General features: G+C 51.4%; 2 protein-coding genes across 3 annotated transcripts; both read left to right on the forward strand.

The window, feature by feature from the left end:
* The first annotated feature begins 2946 nt into the window (after nt 1-2946).
* LOC134560957 (C-signal-like) lies at nt 2947-14549 on the forward strand. The gene is made up of 6 exons (XM_063417439.1): nt 2947-3718; nt 11016-11067; nt 11352-11539; nt 11902-12057; nt 13494-13604; nt 13773-14549. Exons 1-6 carry the CDS (start codon nt 3578-3580, stop codon nt 13884-13886), a joined length of 762 nt encoding a protein of 253 aa, XP_063273509.1. The 5' UTR covers nt 2947-3577; the 3' UTR covers nt 13887-14549.
* A 2840-nt stretch (nt 14550-17389) lies between these two features.
* On the forward strand, nt 17390-20970 carry AURKAIP1 (aurora kinase A interacting protein 1). Of its 2 annotated transcripts, none has more exons than XM_063417022.1 (4): nt 17390-17424; nt 17872-17960; nt 19052-19497; nt 20349-20970. In XM_063417022.1, exons 2-4 carry the CDS (start codon nt 17909-17911, stop codon nt 20454-20456), a joined length of 606 nt encoding a protein of 201 aa, XP_063273092.1. In that variant the 5' UTR covers nt 17390-17424; nt 17872-17908; the 3' UTR covers nt 20457-20970. The 2 variants fall into 2 exon arrangements, with proteins under 2 accessions (XP_063273092.1, XP_063273091.1); XM_063417021.1 differs by lacking the exon at nt 17390-17424 and adding an exon at nt 17431-17762.
* Nucleotides 20971-21559: the final 589 nt, after the last annotated feature.

The raw sequence follows: 21559 nt of genomic DNA on the forward strand, positions 1-21559 counted from the left end.
GTGGGAGGTGACTTTTTTTAGACCCGTTGCCTATATTAGGTTCTCTGTGTATATATATATATTTTGCAGTGTTACAGTACAGTATGGGAAAATGGCCTTCCTAGCCTTTACACTTTACCCACGATGTAAATAAGCATTTGTTTAATACAGGTGAAGATATATACAGAAAATTCAAAACTTGAATTCTATCCAAAAAAAAAAAAAAAGACTTGTGTAGAAAATTCTGATAAATGTGAAAGTATTTAGCTCTGTGCATTGAGAGTAGTATATTTTTATCTGTGCAATGCTGTGTGCGGGCCACCAGCTCAGAAGACATTTCCTATATATCCATTTGAAGTGGTTGAAAATTCTTTACTCAGGATCTTTGACACTCTGAAGGATTCGTAGTTTGTCAGTCTGCATGCTTGATGAACAGAGCATTTAAAAACCAATTAGCAGAGCCCCACAGCCCAGTAGTATCAGTTCTAGTGGTATATCTGAGCTGTTACTCTCATGCTCCCCAATTTCATTAAAGTATTTGATTTTCTATTACATTCACTTGAGAGTACTTTCTTATGAGCTACACCACTTGTGCCTACTCATAAGGAAAGAAATTGGTGCAAAAGGAAGAGATTTTCAAACTGTAGTGGATTCGAGACTTGGAATTAGGCCCCCATTCCCTTAAAGGCAGAAATTTTGGGTACCGAACATAAAATCCCACAATCCACAAAGATTGGAGGGGGAAAGTGCATTTCTCTGACTTCAGGAGCAGCTGGCAGGTCCCAGCTGAATTTCCTGAGCTGTGTTTGCTCTGGGCCTCCTCAGCTGGACAAGGAGGAAGAACTGGGGGTGATTTCTGGAGATCTCAGGAGAATCCCACCCCTCCCTTGGGCTTTGTGACAGTTCTTGGGTGAAAATGTGGCTGAACACCCGCGGTGGGTTTGGCGTGGGACTGCTGGGCCAGGGCAGGAGCTCACTCCTGCTGAGCAGGGCAGGCTCCCGTGCCTGGAGCTGCCAGAATTTCACCTGAAAAGCCCCACATGAACCCCTGAGTGTGTAAACAGCTCTGAGCCCTTCAGGGGAGTTATGGCTTTGTTTGCTCAGCCTCCGGTGACTCTGCCATGGCTCTCAGGCATCAGAACCTCGCTGAGGTCGCTCTCTGCAATTCCTTCTGCTCTCAGGGATGTTCTGCTGTGAAACCTGACTGGCAGAAATCACCTCAGGCGTGGCCAGGCTCTGATCTGCATTCCTCAGATAAATCCCACCTGCTCTGTGCTCAGATAAAACCTGCCTGGTCCAGCCACACGTCCCATCCTGGGCAATACTCCTCCAGGGCTGAGGTTTTCCCAAAAATTCCTCACCCAGCAGTAAATTCCCTGTGGCAGAGCTGCAGTTGTGTCAGCAGAGGCTCGGCCACCAAAGCTTTCCCAGCTGAGAGCCCAAGGGATTTCCCAGAGGTTGCCAATCCCAGCTGTGCCGACATCCCCAGCACAAAGAGGTCACTTAGCATTAAAAAAATATATTTCCTAACCAGAATGGTGGTAAAGCACAAAGGAAACTGTTCTGAAATGCACCAGTACACGTGGGGAGGGAGGTGATGGATTAAAGTACTGGGAAAGAGGAGTGTTGCTCTGTGGGACAGAAGTTGCTGGACTGGAGCTTCATTTGACAGAAAACTTTTATATATATATATAGATATAGATATATATATCAATATCCAGGGCAGCTGTGCTGCTGCCTCCCTGCCACGGCTGCTGTCCAAAGGGATGAGCTCTCCCCCAGCCCTGGGGAATGGGAATCCAGGCCCTTCCAGAAGGGAACAAAGGGAACAAAACACGGGTTTTGTCATCTTCTTCATCTCCCCTGCGACTGTGAACATCAAACCTGAGCTATCCAGCAGCAATAGTTAATATATATAAATCCTGTGCGTTTTTGGAGCTGTTGCAGGTATTTAGAATTAAACCAACAAAAGGGAAACAAGGCAGAGGCGGCAGCTGTTTGAGGCTTTTTCCCGGAATTTTTCCAAATTACCAAATATTTGTTCTTCAGTTTCCTAAGTCCAAGGGCAGAGTCTATCCTTGACCTCCACCAGGATGAAATGAGTTTTAAAAATGCACTGATCTTTTAAAGAAGAAAAGAGCGATATGATGCTCACAGATGTAATTAAAGCCTTTAAACTCCATCTCCCCCTTTCTGCATGAGTGCAGGTCAATAATCGTTCCTGATCTGGGGGATGGGGTGAGGAGGAGCACAGGGCAAGATCCTGCAGGAATTTCTAGATCAGGTCATCCACAGCGAGGAAGGGAGAGAAAGGTAGAGCCTGGCACACCCTAAAAAGCTTGGGCAGGAACGTGGGGAGTGCAGAAATGGGGGTTCACAGAATCACAGAATAATGAGGTTGGAAGAGACCTCTAAGATCATCAAGTCCAACCTATGCCTTAACACCTCAACTAGACATAGCACTAAGTGCCATGTGCAGTCTTTTATTAAACACATCCAGAGATGGTGACTCCACCACCTCCCTGGGAAGACAATTCCAGTGCTTTATTACTCTTTCAGTGAAAAATTTTTTTCCTAATATCCAACCTGTACCTTCCCTGACGTAGCTTGAGACTGTGTCCCCTTGTTCTGCCCGGTGGAAGAGACCGATCCTCACCTGTCTACAACCTCCCTTCAGGAAGTTGTAGAGAGCAATAAGGAATAAGTTCATTCCTGCCTCTGCTTCATCCCCCCGTGAAGAGCTGAATCCTTTTTTTTCTGCCTGCCAGGAGAGCGATTTCACCCCCGTCCCGTTCTGTGGGAGCGACAAATGAGGGTCAAAGGGGTCAGGGGCCACTGAAATTGCTGGGACAGGGTTTGGGTACCAGCCGGGAGGGGGAAGAGCCAATTCCCCTCCCCTGGCCGCTCTCCGAGCCCGTTCCCCGGGCGGGGGAGGCGCCGCGGCGGGGGCGGGCCCGGGGCGGCCCCGCTCGGCGCAGGTTGGGAACCGCGTGGGCTCCGGGAGCGGCGGCAGCCCAGGGAACCGGGCAGCGCAGGGAACCGGGCAGCGCAGAGAACCGGGCAGCCCAGGGAACCGGGCAGCGCAGAGAACCGGGCAGCCCAGGGAACCGGGCAGCGCAGGGAACCGGGCAGCGCAGAGAACCGGGCAGCCCAGGGAACCGGGCAGCGCAGAGAACCGGGCAGCCCAGGGAACCGGGCAGCCCAGAGAACCGGGCAGCCCAGAGAACCGGGCAGCGCAGGGAACCGGGCAGCTCAGCGAACCGGGCAGCGCAGGGAACCGGGCAGCGCAGGGAACCGGGCAGCGCAGAGAACCGGGCAGCGCAGAGAACCGGGCAGCGCAGGGAACCGGGCAGCGCAGAGAACCGGGCAGCGCAGAGAACCGGGCAGCTCAGCGAACCGGGCAGCGCAGGGAACCGGGCAGCCCAGAGAACCGGGCAGCCCAGAGCACCGGGCAGCCCAGGGAACCGGGCAGCCCAGCGAACCGGGCAGCCCAGAGCACCGGGCAGCCCAGAGCACCGGGCAGCCCAGGGAACCGGGCAGCCCAGGGAACCGGGCAGCCCAGCGAACCGGGCAGCGCAGCGAACCGGGCCGAGGCAGCATGGCCCAGCCGCGCTGCCGCTCCGTGCTCATCACCGGCTGCAGCCGCGGCATCGGCCTGGGGCTGGTGCGGGGGCTCGCAGCCGCCAGCCCCTCCCCGGATTTGGTCTTTGCGACCTGCCGCTACCCCGAGAAGGCGCAGGTAAGCGGGGCGGGGGCGCCGCGGGTCCCCGGAGCGGTGTAAAGGGGTCGGGAGGGAGGAGAAGGCACTTTGGAAGCGCGGAACATCTCGAGCATCCCTGTGCCGGCAGCGAGAGCCCGGGCTGGGATGGAGCCGGGACTGAGCTCCCGTCCGGGGCAGGAGCCGGGGCGGGTGGAGCCGGTACCGGGGAGCTCTCCGGGGCTGGAGCCGGGGCGGGTGGAGCCGGTACCGGGGAGCTCTCCGGGGCTGGAGCTGGGGTTTATTGATGCTCGGGAGCGTTCCCGGGAGGAGGAGAGCGAGCGGGTCAGGGCCGGGCAGCTGCAGCATCTCCCACGCTCCTGCCATGCCCTTCCTTTATCCCCGAGTTTCTCGCTGGATTTGCTGCTGGAGATGTCTGTCCTGTCCTCCTCCGGCTGTGCACGGCCCTGCAGGGGCAGCCCATGGTCCTTCCGAGAGTTTTCCCGTGGGACCCGCCACAGCTTTCCCTCCTTCTCTCTCTCCACGGCGTGTCCGTGTCCCCAGCAGGAGCCGTGCCCTCCTGTCTTTTTCTCTGCTGCGCTTGGAACAAGCGAGAAAGCCCAAACGAGCGATGAACTGAGCGCTTCTCTTAGTGCCCGTCCCGGCTGGGCAGGGGTCGGAGTTTCTGCTGCAAACAGCTTTTGTTACCTGCTGCTCCTGGATCCACCTCTCTCTCCCATTTCAGCCCCAGTCTCTGCTGCTGCAGCATCGCAGTGGTTTGGGGACTCCTGCCCTGTCCCCAAACTCCTACAAAAGCCTGACAGACAAATTTCACACACACCTCAAACTTCTAGGAGGCAAATCACTGAGGGTGATCAGGCACTCTGTGAGCAGCGGCGGCTCCTGCTGCATGTCCGGGCTGATCTCGGCTCTCCTCAGTGGGGGGGAATTTGGGTAACAGGAACACACACAGGTCTCCATCCCTGCTCCAGGTATCCATTCCCTGCTCCAGGTCTCCATTCCCTGCTCCGGGTATCCATCCCCTGCTCCAGGTGTCCATCCCCTGCTCCAGGTCTCCAGCCCCTGCTCCGGGTCTCCATCTCTCTCCAGGTCCCCATTCCCTGCTCCAGGTCTCCATTCCCTGCTCCAGATCTCCATTTCCCTGCTCCAGGTCTCCATTCCCTGCTCCAGGTCTCCATCCCCTGCTCCAGGTCTCCATTCCCTGCTCCAGGTATCCATCCCCTGCTCTGGGTCTCCATCCCCTGTTCCAGGTATCCATCCCCTGCTCCAGGTATCCATCCCCTGCTCCAGGTATCCATCCCCTGCTCCAGGTCCCTATTCCCTGTTCCAGGTATCCATCCCCTGCTCCAGGTCCCCATTCCCTGCTCCAGGTATCCATTCCCTGCTCCAGGTCCCTATTCCCTGTTTCAGGTATCCATCCCCTGTTCCAGGTGTCCATCCCCTGCTCTGGGTCTCCATCCCCTCCTCCTCCCCTCCGGAGGAGCTGCAGGGCGCAGAGCTCTCAGCCCTGGGACAGTCTCAAACCCCTCTGGACTGGCCCGGGCACTTGGAAGGAGAATTGGTACCCACAGCCCCATTCCTGCATCTCCTCTGTTTCAACCAAGAGGCAAATTCCCTGGAAATTCCCTGGAAATTCCCTGGAAAAACGTGCAGAGGGAAACAGAGCCCCTGTGGCTGTTCCTCCCGGGGGCTTTGGTTCCTCTCATGCAGATTGTGATCACACCGTCCTAGCAATAAACCAAACACAGAGACTTTCTTTGCTGCTTAGCTACAAAAAACCAAAACCAACCCTAAAAGGTGAAAGGATGTGGGACAGGGCCAGGTAACAGCAGCAGCCTGACCTCTGCCTCTCCAGGAGCTGCTGCTGCTCTGCAGGTACTTGTGACACTGAAGGAAAATATCTTAATTAAAAAAAAAAAAAAACCAACAACAACAACAACAACAACAACAACAACAACAAAAAAAAAAAAAAAAAAAAAAAAAAAAAAAAAACAACCCAAAAAACCCAAACAAACAAACAAAAACCCAAAAAAACCCCACCAAAACCCCCAAAAAAACCCCCAAAAAAACCAAAAACCCCACACCCCTCCAGTACAAAGGAACATTTAGGGTATTTCTGAATGAAAGCACAGAGAAACAGCCCAGCGAGGCTGGGATCAGGTGCACAGCTCCCCCCAGCCCGAGCCCCTCCTGGCACCACCTGAGCAGAAATTCCCTCCTTTCTTCCCTTTTAACTCGGGTTACCCGGGCTGGCTCCGCTCCCAGCCCCATTTCCTACCGGTGATTGCACAAGAGCCCGGTGCAGCAGTGGCACAGGAAAGCAGCAGAGACATCTGACCCGTGCTAGATCGAAATCTCCTGCCTTGTTTGTCCTAAAGCTGCTTCAGGCAGTGCCCAGGGAGGTTCTGTCTCTTTTTCACCGACTGGCCCCTGTGATTTTTCATCATAATGATCTCGGATCCATTACACGGAGAACTGAAATGGTTCCTTCAACAGGAAGGGCTCGCTAGGAAACATTACCCGGGCAAATCTCAGCACAACTCATCAGTTCTGGGTTGATTTTTTTTTGTGTGTGTGGTCAGTATTTAAAAATCCCGAATCCAAAGGCTGCAAATCTGCACAGGAGGATGAAACAGCCCTTCAGACAGTGCGATGTGTCTGGGAAGAGTCTGGGTCACTCCTGGCTGGAGGGAGAAACCTGGAAAGGCTCTGGCAGGAGAAACCTGGAAAGGCTCTGGCAGGAAGCTGGCCAGGAGCCACATTCCAGCAGCCCCAGCCCTGCCGGCCACATGGGGTTCATCCTGAGCATTTTTATTTTTGAGGGGGGACAAGTTTTGTCCTTGGTGGATCAGGGTGGGTTTTTGTTCTTTGTGAGGACCTCTAGGCCATGTGCCGCGCTTTGGCAGGACATCAATAGAAACTGCAGTCAGCTGAAAACAGATTTCTAACAGATGGGTTTGGAAACTCCTCAAGGAACAGAAATCTTTACTAAAGGTATTGTAGTGGTTTCACCGGCATTATCTGCCCCATCTGCAGTGCGTGGAGCTGGCACAAACCCTCCTGACCCTCTGAGAACGTTCCCTGCTGGTCCTTGGGGCTGGCAGAGGGCAGGAACAGACCTGCCCCAGCCTCCAGCACTGGGAATTTTCCTCATGGGAGCAACAAATCCAAAGCTCTCCAAGCTTGCTCCAGCCCGGCAGTGCTGCTGAGTGTGGTAGGAAAGGCAAAGGTGCAGTGATTTTCTTGTTGTTTTTATTAATTTTTTTCTTCTTTCTCAGAGAGGAGCCTTTGCTGTCACTGACTTTCGGGGCGAATTTTGAACATCCAGAGTTCAGGTTCCTCTTGAACACCCAGAATTTGGGTTCCTGCTCTCTGTTGGCACTGCAGGCTCAACTCAGGGCACGTGAAATGGGCTTGGCCCATCCCAGACCTGTTTGTTGGCCGTGCACACAGGGCTGTGAAGTTGAGGGAGTTTTTTCTTTCTCTGGGTCAGTGCTTTTTCCCTTGACAGCAGTTCAGGTGGTCTAATTTTGGTTTTTCCCCTTTTGTTGACCATATGAAAAATCCTCACTGATTTAAGTGAATTGTCCCCCATTTCCTCTCCTGCATGAGAGGATGAACCTGGAGAAAGAACAGTGGAAAGAACTTTGGACAGTTCCTTTAAATTCTGCTCTCCTCCTGTTTGGCAGAGCAGCATTTTCCTGTTGCAGAATGGAGATGGGCAGAGCTTAAACGAAAAGGCTTTGAAAAATAATCTTCCAGTTTTCAGAGGGAAAAGTGATTAAATACATTTAGCTGCTGGCAAATACAGTTCCACCTTGGGCAAGAATCTCTCAGCAGGGTGATGACTGAATATTTTGGAGCCCTCAATGGACAGAGCAGAGTCCCCAAGGACCTGCCTTTCCAAAGGTGCTGGGGAAATTTGACTTTGCTTTCCTCTTTACCAGGAAAAGCAGCACATCTCCTGTAACTCCCCAACCTTGGGGTAATGCTGAACAGCTGCGGCCTTTTGCATGTGAGTCTGTGCTGGCAGAAGTTGTGAAAATTCGAGTTGTGGGGCTGAGGAGCTCCTAGGTGGCCTCCGCAGAACATTTGCCTAACAAATGGGCTGCAGATCACACGATAACGAGCAGCAGGCCCGCAGGCGGCCAGATAAGCACTGCCCCTCCTGGAAAAGCATCGGAGACTCCTCCAGCCACGCTCTGATTCCCATCTGCCTTTTCTTGGGCTGCTCCAGCGCTGACAGTGGGAGCAGCCACAAATCTCCCGGGAAATAATCCCGGTGTCCTGTCTTTGCTCTCCAGATGTGCAGGCATTACCAGGGAGCCAACACAGGCTCATGGACACAGCTGGAATTCTCCCCACACTCCTCTTTTTCCTCTTTACTCCCCCATCCTGCTCTCCCATAAAAGGGAAAAACTTAAAAACTTTGCCCTAAAGGACCGCATTTAAAACTGGCACAGCCCCAGGAGCCCCCTCTGCGCTGGGGGAAGGAGGAGACGGCCAGGGGGGAATAAATAAATCTGTGGTGCCCAGAGCTGTGGGATGTGCACAGGAGCATCTCCTGCTCTCCCACAGCCCGAGGGAGTTCCCAGTGAATAAATCCCTCTCTGCCCGAGTCCTGTGCAGAGCTCTGGGATGCTCCCAGGGCTCCATGTGCAGGAGATTCTGAGATTTTGTTACAGACGGTGCCTGTTCCCTTGTCAGACGCGGAGCTCTCTCTGCTCCCTGTCTCTGTCAGCTTTGGGGCTTGTTTTTCCTTTTAACACATATTTTCTCCATGTGGTTTGCAACCGGGAAGAGCAGCTGAGCAATCTGTGTGCCAGATATATCAAGAAAAAGGGGCATTTCTGAATATACATCAGGCAGAGAGGGCATTCTCGGAGTCTTTCTAATTCGGGGTTATTGCGGAGTTGTTTTGTTTGATTATTTTGTTTCCTGGATGTGTTTTACACTTCCTACAGCAGTAAGGTCTGGCTCTCCTGGAGTCAGAGCGGGCTGTGGGTCAGGGCAGTGCTGTGGAAGCTGTTCCAGGCTTGAACAGTGAGCTGGCTCTACACTGTGGTACTGAAACCTGTCTCAGAGGGACACAGAAAAATAGGATACACCTCTGGCTTTGCAGGATGAGGGGAAGGATTCCCAAACACCTTTATCCTGCCCGCAGGCTCTGTTTGCTTGGCTTGATTGCTTCCAACTGGCTGAGTGGGGCCAGGCCCTTTCCAAGAGCTGTAACTGAAGTGGATAATGCTTTCATAAAGAAGGCAAAGTAAATCTTGTTAAATGACAAAGACAACAGAACATTCCTGGTTGAAATCTAGCAATAAATACCCTGTGTGCTGATGGGTCTGTGTCTGGAGCCCCGAGCGCCAGAGGATCTTGTTTAAATCAGAATAGGCTGACTCTTTGTTAATCGTAATTAAAAATCAGCAAGCAGGAAACAACAGATGCTAATCAGAGTTTAATTCTCGTCTTGGACTCCTTAGGAGTTGATTCTCAGGGGTGATTGTTCAGGTGCAGAGCAGTTCTACAGCTACTATGCTAAATAAACACAGAGTTAGGGGGTTGTGTTGTGGCTTTTTGTTGGGTTTTGTTTGTCGTGTTTGTTTTTAAATTATCTGTCACAGCACACTAATTAAAAATGACTTAGCTGGGATATGTTGGCTATACCTGTCTCAGTCCTCCTCTTCTCATGTTCCTTCTAGTCACAGGAGGGGGAAAATAGGCTTTCCTGCATTTTTTAGATGTTCTAACTGGATTTTTCAGCTTATATCAGGTGTAACATTCTTGAAGACCAAAGCTGTCGAGATCAGCTTTGTGCCTGGGAGCTGCTTCTCAGAAATTTAAACCCCTGAAGTGGGAGTCACTTGTTAACTAAGTAATTAACTGCAAAACCCATTGAATTTTAAACCTAATTTGCATGCAGCTATTGTAATTTCATGCTGTCTATGTACTGGAGAATGCTTCAGCTCTTAATTGAAAATATTGCTCACTTCAGGAGCCTCTCAGTTGCTGTTGCTGCTCAAAGCAGCTCTGGCCTTTCAGCAGGGGCTGGTAGCTCGTTTCTGTCAGAGAGTAAAGCACATAAATAAACAAACTATAAATAACTGGACAAACCTTGAGAAGCCAGAGCGCTCCTGGAGTTTATTATGCACTAAGTGATAGTGTCAAACTGAAATCCAGTGACAGAATTACTGCAGGCCTTGACACGGCACAGCTATTTCATCCTGGACTATCTAGAAATAAGACAGTGTGTTCTGAGCCTTTAATTTATGGAAATCTGTCCCACCAAGCCCTGTCCAAAGCAAGGAGTGTCTGCTGGTTTTGTGCTTCTGACTTGTTTTTCCTTCCCCCTCCCCTTAATAGCTTTAATTGCAGTTGTAGATTGGCCTCTGGAGGGAGAACAAATCTCCCGAACAAGCCTGGAGAGAGCCCTGCAGGGTCTGGGTGAGATAAAAGATGTGACCCGTTCTGGTTTGTGAGAGGACACGGAGTCCCTAAAGCATCTCCAAGGGGCAGAGGAGGATTCTTTCCAAACCTTCCCTCCTGACCCCCATTCCCAAAGGGCTCCCGAAGAAAGGGATTTGCTGGGGCTGGAATGTTTGGCCAGGTTGCTGTGTCTCCTGAACATGACTGGGAATATGGAATCCATCTGTTGTGTTTGGCCACACTTCCCACTCGGCTTCGTGGCACAGAAACCTGAGTATCCCAGCAGGGCCCATAAATCCAGTTTGGACACACTTTGTGCAGCAGGAACACCGCTCTGACAGGCAGGGCAGGGAGGGGAACTTCTCCTGGACAGTGCCCATGCCTGGGGCTCATTTCAGGGTGGGCTTCACCTCCACTTACAAGAACTGACACTAACAGGCTGCTGGGGAAATGGAATCCCCATGGGGAAACTTTTCCTGCAAGCAGGAATTCCAAATGGCTTTTTAAAAGCCTCCCTGTTGTCCTGAAGTGATGTCCAGCACTAGCTGAGCTTCAGGACAATTACACTTTTCTTACAGAATTGGGAAGGCTCTGGATTTTTACTGGAATGCTGAGAAGTGAGCACTAAAACTGAGAAATATCCCACTAAAAATCCAGCACGCTGGAGTCTGGACTAAGCAGGGGAAGAGTCCAGTTTCTTGATCTGGCTTTTAGAAAAGCTGCTCAGCAGGCTGGAAAACAAAGGAGAATCACTGCCTTGAGTCCAGTCATGAAAATATTTCCGTTGCAGTTCTGGAGGTGCAGAATTCAAACTGATGTCCATTATAGCCATGGAGATATATATTTTATATATATATATATATATATAATTTTAAAAAATTCTTCTTCCTAGGAACTGCAGCAGCTTAGCAAGCAATACAGCAACATCAAGCTCCTGCAACTGGGTGAGTAAAGGGCTTTATTTCTGTGTACAGAAATTTGTTCAGCTTAGGTGAGTGCATCTTAAAAAATTTGGTCTCCTGAGTGATCAGTAGCTGGACACGATCTCCAGCAGCTGAAAACCATCTTTAGATAACACTGGGGAAATGTGATTCTGTAAAATCTGTGCATTTTCACCTGTGTGCTGCCCAGACATCCCCACTGAGGCTCAGCTTTGGTTTGGCACGAGTTGTGTGGTACCAGGCACACCCTGAAGTTCACTGGGGCTTTTCCTGCCTCCTGTGTGCAGATGTGGTCTGTGAGAACAGCATCAAGAAAGTGGTCAAGGAAGTGGAAGAAATCGTGGGAGATAAAGGCCTGAACTGCCTCATCAACAACGCTGGCATCAACGTGCTCGCCTCGCTGGAGGAGGTGACAGCAGAGACCATGCTCACCATTTATGAAACCAACACCGTGGCCCAGCTCATGGTCACCAAGGTAAGGATTGGGAGGGGTGGGATTAATCTGGGGCTTCTCCACCAGTGAGCTGGGCTTGTCCAGGTGTTTGTCCAGGTGTTTGTCCAGGTGTTTGTCCAGGTGTTTGTCCCCTTGGGAGTGCACAGAGACAGTTCTGCCATGGACCTGCCTGTCTGGAGAGTTGCTGTTGGTGCAGCTGGAGTGGCATCACTTCATGGCACGAGAGGCTGCTGGAGGAAGCTTTCCTCCGGCCACTGCGTCTGAGGAGCCATCACCACCTCGTGCTGGTGGCACAGAGCTGTGCTGGCATTCCTGCTTTGAGTGAGGGAGTGATCCAACTCCAACCCAACCCACCGAATTAAAGCAAACTCTGCTTTCCGCAGGCGTTCCTCCCGCTGCTGAGGAAGGCAGCACAGCTGGGCACTGGAATGGGCTGTCACAGAGCTGCCATCATCAACATGTCCTCCCTCGCTGCCTCCATGCAGCTCGTCCAGGCAAATGAGATGTTCCTCAAGGTCTATCCCTACAGGATAGCAAAGGTTTGTGGATTCCCCTGGCTGAGGGCAGGTAGAGGCCACGCTGGCCTTAGGAAGGGGTGCAGCACCTCTGTGGACACAAAAAATGTTCCTGTTCTTCACATGGGAGCTGTGGAACCGTGCAGCTGGAGCAGCTTCTGGAGGACAGGCTGCCAAATCCCTGCTCTGGTCCGGATCCACTCCCAAGGGGTTTTCTCAGGGTTGCTTTTCCCTGTGATTCTCCTCGGGGTTGCTGTTCCCAGAGGTAATGAGGTTTTTCGTCTTCTCTTTGCCTTAAGTGTTTCACACCAGAGGTAGAGACAAGCTGAGCCCCCAGTCCGTGTTCCCAAGGTTGTTTATTCTTCATTATCTCAGTTCTTTCTCAGCTCTGCAGGGCGTCCCCAGCAGAGCAGGACACGCGGGGGACTGGGCGGATCAGAGGGTCCTGGACCCTTTGTACCATTCCCCTGACCCAACCACTGTCCAAAACGAACTTTTTATTTACAGAATCACACCAATACTTACTACCTATGTTAACATGTCATTTCTACTCTAAACCAATCCTTGAGATCCAACTCAGCAGAAAATGGGGGACAAGGACAAGAATAAGGAGCACAGGGGCCACTCCCCAATTCCTCCATCTTGCCTCTTCAACCCCATATACTGAGAACCCTCGATTCTACATTTACATTCTATGATAAACTAAATACTGCTTATTTTGAATTCTCTCAGCTTGTGATTCTTCACACACTGTGGGCATTCACTGCCATGGCAGGGATCAGAGGCAGTGTCCTCCTGGGCTCTGTGTGAGGCTGCCTGAGCCCCTGGGACAGACCCCAGACCCCCTGCCCGGTCTCCAAACCCTCCAGGGTGACCAGAGGGATGTTCTAGACTCTGACAGGGTTTGGCATTCAGGGAGGAGCTGATGCCATCGAGTGTGGGTTCCATCAGCTCTGCTCCTCTCCCGTCCCAGTGAGAGAGCAGGCAGGAAACTCAGCAAAAGGTGTGCTGACCTGTACGTGGTGGTGGCAGCTTGTGACAGGTGGGATTTTTAGTTTTCTCACATCCAGAGATGGAGTTTGTACAGATAGCCAGGATCGCACATACAGCTTCTCCTACACCACCTACTCATAAGCTGTTAAATGCTTGTTTTCCCTGTTCAGAAGTAAATGAATGTTTGTGGAGCGATTAGTGCAGAAAAACACAGTCCTTATGTCAATATTATTCTCCTCACAGCTCCTGAGGCGTTTCAAATGCTACTTTATCTTCCATTATAACTTAGCTTTGTCTTAGGGCAGTGAGTTTGTGGTGGCAGAGCTTTCAGAGTTCCCAGAAAGTCTGCGTGAGTTACTGAGAGCCCCTTCCTGTGCCAGCACACAGCAGGGTGGAAGGGAGGTGGGCTTGAGGTGCTGCTCAAGGCTCATAAACAGCACAATAATCGCTGGTTTCCACTCCTGCAGACTGCACTGAACATGATCACCCGGTGTCTCGCTGCAGACCTGAAATCAGACGGAATTCTCTGCATTTCCTTGCACCCAGGCTGGCTTCAAACAGACATGGGTGGGAACATGGTGAGTGCCAGCGCTGGAAATGTGACACTGGGGCTCCCCTGCTGTCCCAACCCCCGTGTGCTGTGACACACAAAAATACATCCCCCTTCATTCTAGAACCTCCTTACGTGCATTTAATTCTTTTCTGCAGGATATTCCCTGTAATGACCTAAGCTTGATTCGTTCCAGGCTCCCATGCAGGTGCAGGAGGCTATCCCAGGTATTCTCTCTGTTCTGGAGCGTCTCGGTGAAAAAGAAAATGGTTCTTTCCTGGACTGGCAAGGGGAAACTCTGCCGTGGTAGAAGTGCACACAACTCTACAGGAGCAGCTCGTCAGTCACAGTTTAACCTCGCCACTCCTGTCTGTGTCTCTAGGGGTTTTTTACACGCTTGTTGAAATAGCCAGTCTGACACTCAGCCTCTCTCTAGGTGTATTTGGAAAGCAAAGGGGCCGAGTCTTTCACTTGGTATTGCTACTGCTCTGCTCTAATGCTCCCTGCAAACACTACTGTGCTCTCATCTCCAGGAGATGGGCATCTCCTGGAACCCTCTGAGATGGATCCAAACCCGCAGGTTAAATCCAGGGGCTGCTGGTTCCTTTTCACTTCCAAACCCAAAGTGGGCTTCTGGCTCTTTGCAGAATTAAATGAGCTGACCTCAGAGTAAGGCCAGCGTAGGCTGTCAGATTCCAGTATGCTTAGTTATCTCCAAAAAAAAACCTCCTTTGATTTCCTTTGTTCCTAACTGAGCCAAGGCTGAGATTGTCCAGCTTTAAACCGAGGGAATTTGGTACTTCTGTGAATACTGTGGCAAACTCTGAGAGTCCCCAGGTTGCCAGTGTACACCAGGCACTTGCTTTGTTCCCAGTGGGTGACTAACAGCCTGATATGGGGGTGGGAATGTTGTTTTGTACATAAACTTCTGAAGTGTCTTCAGTAAAGTCTTGATTAAAGTCTGTTTACCGAAGTGTTTGCTTGATTTAATTTATCCTCATAGGTTTCTCTGTCCTGACAAGGGAACTTTATTCCTAATTTTCAGGAAGGAACTCTAACCCATGCTAACCTTTCAGGGTGGTTGATTTTGACACAGTGGGGTGTACCTAAAACAGACACAGACCCTTGCTTTAGTCTGAAATACTAAAAGCAGCTGGTGAATAAATCTCTTGTGTTCTGGCTGAGGTAGGTATAAAAGCAAAAAGCCTTTTGAAGTCTGGGATTGGCTTCAACATCCCTGCCTCATGCCAGCTGATTAGGCACTTTCATGCTGTGCCAAGGTGGTGGGTTCCTGTGCCGAGCAAGAGAAGAAAAACAACAGCCAGGTAAGGGGAGAGGACAGGTGTGGCTGTCCCTGGACTGCAGCCACCGGGACCTGGCCCCCGACACAGACGAGGGTGTGGCAGGGAGAGGTGTCTGTGTGCCTTCCATGATCCCTGCATCAACAGGGATCACCGAAACAGCATCACAGGATCCCTCACAGCATCACAGAATCCTTCCCAGAATCACAGGATCCTTCACAGCATCACAGGATCCCTCATGGAATCACAGAATCCTTCCCAGAATCACAGGATCCTTCACAGCATCACAGGATCCCTCACAGCATCACAGGATCGCTCATGGAATCACAGAATCCTTCAGAGAATCACAGAATTGTCTAGGTTAGAAAATCCCTGCATCAACAGGGATCACTGCAACAGCATCACAGGATCCCTCACGGAATCACAGAATCCTTCCCAGAATCACAGGATCCTTCACAGCATCACAGGATCCCTCACGGAATCACAGAATCCTTCCCAGAATCACAGGATCCTTCACAGCATCACAGGATCCCTCACGGAATCACAGAATCCTTCCCAGAATCACAGGATCCTTCACAGAATCACAGGATCCCTCACAGCATCACAGGATCCCTCACGGAATCACAGAATCCTTCACAGAATCACAGGATCGCTCATGGAATCACAGGATCCTTCACAGAATCACAGAATTGTTTAGGTTGGAAAATCCCTGCATCAACAGGGATCACTGCAACAGCATCACAGGATCCCTCACGGAATCACAGAATCCTTCACAGAATCACAGAATCCTTCACAGAATCACAGAATTGTTTAGGTTGGAAAAGCCCATCGAGCCCAAGGTGTGATCAATCCCCACCTTGTCACCCAGCCCAGAGCACTGACTGTCACGTCCAGTCATTCCTTGGGCACCTCCAGGGATGGGGACTCCACCATGTTCTCATACTTAACAACCTTTTCAATTAAGAATTCCTCCTGATGCCCAAAATTCCTCCTGATGTGGCTCTTTGTGCCACACTTCCCTGCTCAGACAGGTTTTACTGAGGTGTTCCTGTGACTCAGCAGGTGAACTCCAATTTTCCACGAGTGGCTGAGGTCTCTGTGCAAACTGGTGGATGAGGGACACGCCTGGATTGAACTGGTTGAAGGATTTAGTTTGGAGCAAAGCTGGGGAAGGTTTGGAGCAGCAGCAGGAGCGGCTGAGGGAGCTGTGGGGGAGAAAAGGAGGCTCAGGGGGAACTTGTGGCTCCACACAAGTCCCTGACAGGAGAGGACAGCCCCAGGTCGGGCTCTGCTCCCAGGGAACAGGGACAGGAGGAGAGGGAACGGCCTCAATTACACCAGGGGAGGTTTAGGTTTGATATTCAGAAAAAATTCCTTCATGGAAAGGTTGAAAAGCATTGGAATGGGCTGTGAGGGACCACGAAGGAGTGTGAGGGAGCATGAAGGACCACGAGGGACAGCACAGGCACTTCGAGGGATCATGAGGGGCCGTGAGAGAACCAGGAATGACCATGAGGGACCAAAACCTTCACATTGAGGGATCATGAGGGGCCATGAGGGAACCATGAATGACCGTGAGGGACCAAAACTTTCACATTGAGGGATCGTGAGGGCTGTGAGGGATCACGAAGGATCACGAGGGACTGAAACTGGCATTTTGAGGGCTCCTGAGGGGACACGAGGGGACCATGAAGGATCGTCAGGGACCGAGACCAGCACTTTGAAGGATCCTGAAGGACCATGAAGGACTACAAAGGCCCACAAGAGACCGAGATCAGCACTTTGAAGGACCCTGAGAGGCTGTGAGGGACTGTGAAGGCCCGTGAGGGACCGAGACCGGCACCTTGCGGGACCCTGAGGGACCCTGAGGGGCCAAGAGCGGCACCTTGAGGGACCCTGAGGGGCTGTGAGGGACCCTGAGAAGCCGTGAGGGACCATGAAGACCCGTGAGGGACCGAGACCAGCACCTTGAGGGACCCTGAAGGACCATGAAGGCCCGTGAGGGACCCTGAGGGGCCGTGAGGGACCCTGAGGGACCCTGAGGGGCTGTCAGGGACCGAGACCGGCACCCTGAGGGACCCTGAGGGACCTCGAGGGGCCGTGAGGGACCCCGAGGGCCCCTGAGGGACCCCGAGGGGCGGTGAGGGACCCCGAGGGACCCCGAGGGGCCGTGAGGGACCCTGAGGGGCCGAGAGCGGCACCTTGAGGTACCCTGAGGGACCCCGAGGGGCCGTGAGGGATCATGAAGGCCCGTGAGGACCCCGAGGGACCCCGAGGGGCGGTGAGGGACCGAGACTGGCACCTTGAGGGACCCTGAGGGACCCCGAGGGACCCTGAGAGACCCCGAGGGCCCCTGAGGGACCCCGAGGGGCGGTGAGGGACCGAGACTGGCACCTTGAGGGACCCTGAGGGACCCTGAGGGACCCCGAGGGACCCCGAGGGACCCCGAGGGCCCCTGAGGGACCCCGAGGGGCGGTGAGGGCGCGCTGCCCGCGCGCCGCCAGGGGGCGCTGCGGCCGGCCGGAAGTTCCGGTGGCGGCGGGGCCGGTGGGTGATGGCGGCGATGGCGGCGGTGGCGGCGGGGCCGTGAGGGGAGGGCGAGAGCGGCGGCTCCGGGGGCTCCGTGAGGGCTCTGCCCGGGGCGGGGCAGCGCCGGCAGTGCCGGGAGCGCTGAGGGGAAGGAGGCGGCCCCTCGGGGACGGCCCGTTCTTAGGCCGCGCGGCTGCTCCTCCCGGCCTTAGGGAGGAACAGGGCCGTTGCTAGGGAGCTCGGCTGGATTTACTGTGTTTTTAAAGTTAAAACAGCCCAAGCTTTATTAATAAATCGCCTCCGCGGCTCAGCTGCCCCGGTGCTTGACCCCCACAGCAGAGCCCGACAGATTGAGGGTAAAACCGGGAGGATGTTTCCCATCTTTTGGGAATGTGGTTTTGAATAGGGAAGGTTTTTATAAAGCTGCATGTTTGCATTGCTGAATAAATGTTCTTATTTGAACAGTCATTGCTGGCTCTGCCAGTGAACAAAGTGAAACAAAATGTTAATATCACGGCTGAGTTCCCAGTTACTGAAGGCTTCGAGAATTGCAGGTAAATTGGTATTGTGTGACCAAGTTTTCTGTTTGTTTGGGTTTATTTTCCTGAGGTAATTGGGCTCCCAGAAGTTTCTTTTCCACCAAGCAGCGCAGGAGAGAGGAGGCTGTTGTTGAGTCAGATGTTTTTATGTCTCTGATTTACTATGTAAAATACTTAGTATGTAAGTATGGTGTGGCTTTGCTTTAACCTCTTTTAACCTTAGGAGAAGATTCCCTAGCAGCACAGAGGTTTGGTACAGCAAACACTTCCTCACCATTCCAGATCGATTTTACATCAGAAAATGCAAAAACTTTTCACTTGATGGGATTGTGGAGAGGTTTGGGTTGGAAGGGACCTTAAAGGCCACGGAATTCCAACCCCTGCCATGGGCAGGGACCCCTCCCAGTGAAGGAGAACCTTAAAGAATATGGAATTCCAGCCCCTCCCAGTAAAGGGAACCTTAAAGAATATGGAATTTCAAACCCTGCTGGGCAGGGACCCCTTCCAGTAAAGGAGAACCTTAAAGAATATGGAATTCTAACCCCTCCCAGTAAAGGGAACCTTAAAGAATATGGAATTTCAAACCCTGCTGGGCAGGGACCCCTCCCAGTGAAGGAGAACCTTAAAGAATATGGAATTCCAACTCCTCCCAGTGAAGGGGAACCCTAAAGAATATGGAATTCCAACCCCTCCCAGTAAGGGTAACCTTAAAGAATATGGAATTCCAACCCTTGCCATGGGCAGAAACACCTCCCAGTGAAGGAGAACCTTAAAGAATATGGAATTCCAACGCCTCCCAGTAAGGGGAACCCTAAAGAATACAGAATTCCAACCCCTGCCAGTGAAGGAGAGCCTCCACCCTGCTCTGCCTGGGTGACCTGAGCAGCTTGCCCAGTAAAATCGAATATATTTTCAACATTACAGCATTGTAGTTAAAATTGAACCCCCTTCCTTACTTTTGTGACGGCGACACAACTTCTGCGAGTGTTTCCTTTCCTTAGCTTGCCCTGGCCACAGCTGTCTGCTGGTTTGAGGGGCAGGCAGAGCTTTTCTCATGCTCCTGCTGGAAAATTCTTCCTTTTAAGTGCCATCCCTTTCTCCCAAAGGCCACCTCCTGCCCAGGTCGGTGTCGTCGCTGCTGTGCTGCCGCTCTCCATCCGCACACTACAGCACCCAGCCCCCCAACCCTGCCGGGGCACAGCCGCAGCAGTGGCACACGCTGGACCCCGAGCTGGAGGAGATCCTGGTGCCCAGGAAACTCTCCATCAGCCCCCTGGAGAGCTGGCTGACGCTGAGGTACTCCCTCCCCAAAGCCCAGGGGGAGCAGGAGGAAGGGAGCCATGAAAACCCGCAGCCCTCCGAGTGTCCCCCTGCTGCTGCCGGGACAGGGGATGTGCAGGAGGGAGAGGGAGCCCTGCGTGAGGGGGTGCAGTGCAGGAACGTGCTGAAGATCCGCAGGAGGAAAATGAACAGGCACAAGTACAGGAAGCTGCTCAAGAGGAGGAAGTTCATCCGCAGGAGGATAAAGGAGGGGCGCAAGAAGAAGCGGCAGGTGAGCTCAGGGGAGGGAGATGTGAAAGGCCACAGCTCTCCGAGTGTCCCCCAGGGAGCCTGGCCCTGGGGATGCAGGGATTTTCCAACCTGAACAAAACAAAAAAAAATTTCTGTGATTCTGTGAAGGATTCTGTGAAGATTCTGTGATGCTGTTGCAGTGAGCCTGTCCCTGTTGATGCAGAGATTTTCCAACCTAAACAAAAAAAACCAAAAAAAATTCTGTGATAGATTCTGTGATTCTGTGAAGGATTGTGTGATGCTATTGCTGTGAGCCTGTCCCTGTTGATGCAGGGATTTTCCAACCTAAACAAAAAAAACCAAAAAAATTTCTGTGATTCTGTGACGGATTCTGTGATTCTGTGAAGGATTCTGTGATGCTGTTGCAGTGAGCCTGTCCCTGTTGATGCAGGGGTTTTCCAACCTAAACAAAAAAACCAAAAAAAATTCTGTGATGCTGTGAAGGATTCTGTGATTCTGTGAAGGATTCTGTGATGCTGTTGCAGTGAGCCTGTCCCTGTTGATGCAGGGATTTTCCAACCTAAACAAAAAACCAAAAAATTTTATGGGATTCTGTGAAGGATTCTGTGATGCTGTTGCTGTGAGCCTGTCCCTGTTGATGCAGGGATTTTCCAACCTAAACAAAAAAACCAAAAAAAATTCTGTGAAGGATTCTGTGAAGGATTCTGTGATGCTATTGCAGTGAGCCTGTCCCTATTGATGCAGGGATTTTCCAACCTAAACAAAAAAACAAAAAAAAATTCTGGGATTCTGTGAAGGATTCTGTGATGCTGTGAAGGATTCTGTGATGCTATTGCAGTAAGCCTTTTTTTCTTTTTTTTCCCGTTTTAGATAAAATTTGAGAAAGATTTGGAGCGCATCTGGAAAAAAGCTGGCTTGAAAAGTGCTCCTGCAGGGTGGCAAACCCCCAAGATCTACCTGAGGAGTTCCAGGCGATGAAAAAAACCCCACCTGTCACAAATCTTAACCTGCAATTGTAATTAAAAAAAATATTTAAGTATGTTGATGACATTTAACCTTTTTCTGACTGTGATAAAAAGAGTAGGAAGGAGTTTTCCAGGGACAAACTGGTTTTCCTCCCCAGAGGAGAGGTGTGAGCATTTTTCTGGTGGTTGCTGAATTTCTGAAGTCCCTCTTTGAGATGAGACTGAACCTGAGACAAATCAGGTGTGGGAGGTGGGATCAGTGAAAGAATTCCTGTTGTTTATGTGGCACAAACCTTGGGAAAAGTTCTTTTCTAGACCTCATTCTTTCACAGCCTGACTGCAGAAAGGTTGGGATTTTCCTGAGAGTTGTGGTGAGATGGGAATTGGATCAGAATTCCGGGGAATTTACCTGCAAGAGCTTTTGTTGTCTCTTATCTGGAGCCTCAGGCATTGTATGAGCATCCTTAAAGGGCATGTTCATTTTGGTGTTCTATTTTGTGCTAATAAAAAATGGTTATTTTTGTCTTTGACTGACCCCTGTCACGTAAAACATCCAGATGTTGGCCAAAGTAGAAGCTCAGAGCTAATTATTAATTAACTACAAAAACTTCTATGCCTGGGACAAGCCTGATACAATCAGCTGGTTCTGCATGGTTGGAGAGAGTTGTGAAAGCTGTGAAAAATAGAGGTGCTTGAAATAAACCCTGACAGAGGACTTCTAATCTGGGTTCTGCTTTGGGTTCTGCTTTTCTTTTTGGGGTTTGAGGCAGTTCTGGGTGGTTTAGTGTGATTTAATTTTTGTATTTTGGCAAAGAGATGAAGTGGGCTGAGGGGGGAAAAGAATGAGCTCCTTCAGGCTGGGAAACTCCCTGAAAATTATTCCCTTTTTTCTGCTAGGAGAGAATAGACTGAAAGGAAGGAAAAATCTGTGGAAATCATTGCTACAAGGTGCAGTTTAGAACATCCTGATCACAGCTTCTCTGAGCCTCACCACCCCTCCCAGGCAAGAATTCCTTCCTAACATCTTAAATCTCTCAGGATTTGTGTTTTCCCTGTGGAAAAACTCTGTCTTTCAAGGCACTGATCAGGTTTTACACCCCAGGGCTGTTCTTGACC

The sequence above is a fragment of the Prinia subflava genome, chromosome 21 (assembly GCF_021018805.1).
Source record: "Prinia subflava isolate CZ2003 ecotype Zambia chromosome 21, Cam_Psub_1.2, whole genome shotgun sequence".
NCBI lineage: Eukaryota > Metazoa > Chordata > Aves > Passeriformes > Cisticolidae > Prinia > Prinia subflava.